We start from the raw sequence: 5,351 nt of genomic DNA on the forward strand, positions 1-5,351 counted from the left end.
TTCCTTTCGAGGAGTGGTTGGTAGGTGTGAAACGCTAGCCTTTTGGTTAGCAGTCAGATGCCTTAGGCACTATGCCAGAGCTCCTACACCTAACCCAAGCATGACATTTTCAATTGCCTCATATGCATGTGAGAGCTGGACAATGAATATGGAAGACCAAAGAAGAGTTGATGCTTTTGAGTTGTGGTGTTGGTGGAAAATACTGAAAGTTCCATGGACTGCTAGAAAAACTAACAAATCTACCCTGGAAGAATTACAGCCAGAATGCTCTTTGGAAGAGAGAATGGCCACACTTTGTCTCACCTACTTTAGTCATGTTGTGAGAAGGGACTATTCCCTGGAGAAGGATATCATGCTTGGTAAAGTGGAGAGTTAGTGAAAAAGGGGAAGGCCCTCAATGAGATAGATTGACACAGTGGCTAAAACAATGGACTTGGGCGTAGTAAGGACGGTGAGCCTATTGGAGGACCGGGCAGTGTTCCGTTCTGTTGTACATAAGGTCACTACGAGTTGAAGCTGACTTGACCCCACCTAACAGCAACAACAAACCATGGAGTATCATAGCCTAGGAAAATTGACACATCACTATAACTATCAAAGTAGCCCAAAGCAATTATCTTATCCTGTCCTAGGAGTCACAACTCAGTTGCTTCAGCCTCTGATTTCCTTTACTCCTGATCCCTCTCTTCTTGCAGTTTGGTCTATTCCATTAATTTAAAACAGCATGTTTAGAGCTGCTTGGAGTTCATGTCCCACCTTTGCTGAGTACTAGCTGTGTGACTTTGGGAAAACTACTCTCAATTTGTTTATAACTCAATTTCCTCTTCTCTAAAAATAAAGAGTTTTGTTGTATTTAAAAAATTAATTGCTATCATTAATGAGCAAATGTATCTAAATTGCTTAGATGAAAGCCTGGTGATAGTGCTATGTATGTTAGTTGTTATTTTGGGTCATTTTTATTCACACATTCAATGGATGTTGACATTCTGCTAGTCACAGAGGATGCACTCATGAACAGAACAATCTCTTGGCCTCAATGGTCTCATTTCTCATGATTTTGTGGAAAGGCGATGACTTTGGAATCAGAAAACTAGATGCTATTTTAGAAGCTCCCATTTATTTCTTTGTAACCTTGGATGAGACATTTAATCTGTCTGAGCCTATTTCCTCATCTGTAAAATGAGGATCAATAAAATCTACTTCGAAGATTTGTCCTATTAAGAAAATATACCACCTGCCTGGTACACAACTGGAACTCCTTCCTTCCCCATCTTCCCCTACAGTCCTGTGACCACACCTGAGGTTGGGGTTCCCACCCTGAGTTTAGAAGCTGGCGCTTCCTTCTGAAATGCCAGGCAGATGTACAGGTGGAACAGCTGCAACTAGTCTTCAGGAAGGGTGAGACCCAGGAGGGGAGGAAACAGAAACCAGAGGGATGCCATGAGGCAGCCCCTGGACTACATCTCCCGGGATGCTCAGCCAGAGCGAGCGCCCCGCCCCGCCCCGCCCAGTCCCGCCCAGCCCAGCACGGCGGGCGCTGCCCAGCCGGAGGAGCGGAGCGCTGAGGCTACAAGTGCCGCGGCTGATGATTGGGGGACTTTCCCGAGGAACTGCACAGGGCCAAGCGCGCGGTGCTCGAGCGGCACCGAGTGGCCCAGGCGGGAGGTGAGTGGGACCGAGAGGATGAGCTGGGGCGATGGAGGGAGACCCGGAGCCTGGCGGCGCTAAGCAGGGGCGCGCGTCCCTGCTCCCTGCCCAAGGTGCCTGCCTTGCCTCCGAGTCCTCGGCGGACGCAGCCCGACTCTGGGTGCCCGCAACGGGCGCACAGATTACCCAGAATGGACTGATTGAACCCGCGGCACCCTTGGGGATCACGGCTGTCTGGTGCTCGCGGCGCGCCCTCCCTGCGCAAGGCGCGCAGGACGAACCCCGAGTTCGCCTCTCTCGGACCCCCCTTATTGTGCCATTTAGTTCCAGTGCAAATATTAATGGTTTTAACTGATGGCAGACAGAGGGAGAGGGAGGAAAAGTATTGTGTTCTAGGTTTGAGGTGCAATTTTGTTAAATGGGCTCTTAGACCGACCGGAGAGAAGAGAGGGAGGGGACGGAAGAAAAGAGCCTTTAGCCTGTCCCCTGGGATTACCCATTCTCCACTGAGGATGGAAGCCCCGGATTACGAAGCTGCGAAGGAAACCGACTGTGCAGCTAATAAATCTCCGATGGAACAAGCGAGATCCCCTCTTTACTTCAAAGAGAGATACAGGCGGGAGGAGGAGATGGAGTGGAGGTCTCTCTCGTCCAGTGTTCAGAACTGGAAGTCATTTAAGGGTCCCTCCCGATTTTATGCAGAGTAGTCTAATGCGACGAGTTAATTTGTGCGCAAGGTTAATAGAGCGCCTGATGCCTGAGGGACCTGCGAGATGATTCCTCATTTCAGAAATTGATGAAACCCGGTATCATTGCTTCGTTCATTGATGGATCTTGCAGTAGAGGCTTGTCCATTTGCAGAAGGAAAGCTCTGACTCAGTTCTGGCTTGCCTACACTGCATGTTTGTTTGTTTGTGGCTGTTCTAGTTGCAGACAAACTCTAATAATTGGAGAGAAGTGTTTTTAAACACCCTGAGAAAGCATGTTGATTCCCTCTCATTTTAAGTGAGTGGCTAGATTGACGTTAGGTGAGCGTTAGGTATGCTTCTGTGTGGGTTACCAGCTTTTGGAGCTATGGGTCTGGAAGGATAATAAGCATCACACAATGGGTTAAACAAATTATCAGCATGCACGTGGAAGTAAAATAAAAGGGTCCTTGCTTGAAGTCCCTGTAGTTGGTAGACGGAAAGTGAATTTTTATTCCTCAGGAAATATGGCAGAGGCAGAGAGGACAGATGGTTTCCTGCTCAACCCAGAGTTCTGTCCCAGAAAGGTCCATTGCTGCAGAGGGTGAGAGAGTGTCACAGATACAGAGTTCTAGAAGGTAACCTTGGAAAGAGCTGCTCACCTGTGTGTCTCAGCAGAGCACTAACTTTATGAGTGTTTGATTTTTGTTGTTGTTGTTGTCATTCTACTTAGGTAAATCTAGAATGGGTTTGTGAGAAGTTCTAGATGGTCAGTTTCCTGTGCTCATGTTTTAGCAAAGCGTGCAGAGCAGGAGAACGTCAGACCCAGCTACCAGGAGTACCTGAAAGCTACCTGGCACAGGCAGTTGTATGAGAATGGAGGAATATGCTGGCCCGTTGCATTTCTCAGGGATCCCAGTAGTGTGTTGTCTGCTTAAGCCCAGGTCCAGAACAAGCTGTCCTGAACATGCTTCCGCTTGTAGCGGTGAGAGATGGGGCTGAGTGGAAGCACAGTGAGGAGATTTACAGTCTCGGAAACTTAAGGGCTGTGCCATTACGGTCATTGGATGGATGCATGAGGTGTAAAGGTGGGAGAGGTGACTGAGTAAGCTGGCCCTCTTCCACCCACTCTCATCAAGTCAGTTCCTAGTTAGTTCCTACTCATAGCGACCCCTCCTTGGGTTTCCGAGGCGGTATCACTACGGAAGTAGATGGCCCAACCTTCCTTCCGAGGAGTGGCTGGTGGGTTTGAACCGCCAGCCTTCTGGTTAGCAGTCCAATGCCTTGGACACTATGCCACCAGAGCTAAACCCCTGTTCCAGTGGAGTTGTGACTGATAGGAGCAGGTTTTCAGTTCATCCCTGGTGGTCCTCTAAAGCGAGTCTGCATTCCAGCCTGTTCTGAAATCCAGCTGTGTTGTTAACAAGTCTGTGCTTCCCCAGGTTCTCCAGAAAACCAGCCGCTCTGCTAAGAAGGGTCCCTGCTTTTCTCATTTGTGTCTCTATACAGGAAACCTGCCTTCTCATTTGAGGGATCCTGTCACAGAAATGTGTGAGGCCTTGGATAAATTTGGCTTGGTGACGGCAATGCTTTCTCCAGTGATACTGCCACTTCCTCCTTGCAACTTTTCTACCCCGACCTAAGTTGCTCAGTGTTCATCCTGTGCTAAGTCAGAGGATTTGCCCGTACTACACTTTCCGGCCACTAGGGATTCTTGTCCTTCTTTTGCCCCTTTTAGGAGCTGGAGCTGAGAAGCCAACAGCAGTGGCTGCAAAGGGAAACGGGAACCTCAGAGGCAGCCCTCCTGGCAGTGTGGCCTTAGCCTGTGTGGGGTTCTTATTGAACTGTGTTGCTCTTGGCAGAATTTCCAGAAGCTGCTGGGGTATGTCTGACTATCTCTCATGGAGCTCCACTCCCTTACTAAGAACAGCAGCCAGACAGACGTGTGTGATGCTGGGGACTGGAGTTTAAGAGGGCCTCCTGGGGACCAGGCAGATGCAACTGCCACTAGAGCTGCCCTCTGCTGCCAGAGACACTGTGCATCAACAGCAAGGGCAACAGAGATGGAAGCGTCTAAACTTAGCCTTTCTCCAGCATCCCCCTCCTCTCTGCAGGACAGTGTTGTTCAGCCAGACTCCTTCGCACCAGGACCTGTCAATTCTGGGAACGGCCTAATAACAGCTGAATGGAAAGTCTGCAACTGCTGCAGCCAAGAATTAGAAACTTCTTTTACTTATGTAGACGAGAATGTCAACTTAGAGCAGTGGAACCAGAGCTCCCCGTCGACAAAAGGGAGTAATCACCCGGCAACTCTTGGCTGGGGAAATCCAAATGAGTGGCCCCATGAGGCTACCATGTCCTTGATATCAGAAGATGAAGATGATACAAGTTCTGAAGCCACTTCTTCAGGGAAGTCAGTAGACTATGGTTTCATCAGTGCCATCTTATTCTTGGTCACTGGGATCTTGCTGGTAATCATTTCTTACATTGTCCCACGAGATGTGACTGTGGATCCCAACACTGTGGCCGCCCGGGAGATGGAACGCCTAGAGAAGGAGAGTGCAAGGCTGGGTGCTCACCTGGACCGCTGTGTGATTGCTGGACTCTGCCTCCTCACACTGGGGGGTGTTGTTCTGTCTTGTTTGCTAATGATGTCTATGTGGAAGGGGGAGCTGTATCGTCGAAACCAATTTGCCTCTTCCAAAGAGTCTGCAAAACTGTATGGTTCTTTCAACTTCAGGATGAAGACCAGCACTAATGAAAACACACTGGAACTATCCTTGGTAGAGGAAGATGCTCTTACTATACAGAGTTAATTCTGACTGTAAATTTCTTGAGAGTCTACCTTGGTACTTTATATGTGAAAACAAACAAACAAACAAAAACACAGACACATTTCTTAAAATTAAGAGTGCAATTTATTTGCCTTCCAAGAAAAGTTTATTCCCCAAACCAATAACCAATGAGAGTTTTGTTCATGATGTATCTTTCATTTAGAAAAAAAAAGCCATGTAGGAT

The 5,351-nt window shown here is 48.3% G+C and overlaps 1 protein-coding gene across 1 annotated transcript; it reads left to right on the forward strand.

The window, feature by feature from the left end:
- Nucleotides 1-4,234: 4,234 nt before the first annotated feature.
- Nucleotides 4,235-5,149, forward strand: TMEM74 (transmembrane protein 74). The gene has a single exon (XM_007934770.1). It carries the CDS (start codon nucleotides 4,235-4,237, stop codon nucleotides 5,147-5,149), a length of 915 nt encoding a protein of 304 aa, XP_007932961.1.
- Nucleotides 5,150-5,351: the final 202 nt, after the last annotated feature.

The sequence above is a fragment of the Orycteropus afer genome, unplaced genomic scaffold, assembly GCF_000298275.1.
Source record: "Orycteropus afer afer isolate SDZICR_OR568_19922 unplaced genomic scaffold, OryAfe1.0 scaffold00021, whole genome shotgun sequence".
NCBI classification, from domain to species: Eukaryota; Metazoa; Chordata; class Mammalia; order Tubulidentata; family Orycteropodidae; genus Orycteropus; species Orycteropus afer.

Bases quoted from the DNA above. Each gene is read 5' to 3' on its own strand.
- TMEM74 (XM_007934770.1), top strand. From the start codon at position 4,235: ATGGAGCTCCACTCCCTTACTAAGAACAGCAGCCAGACAGACGTGTGT.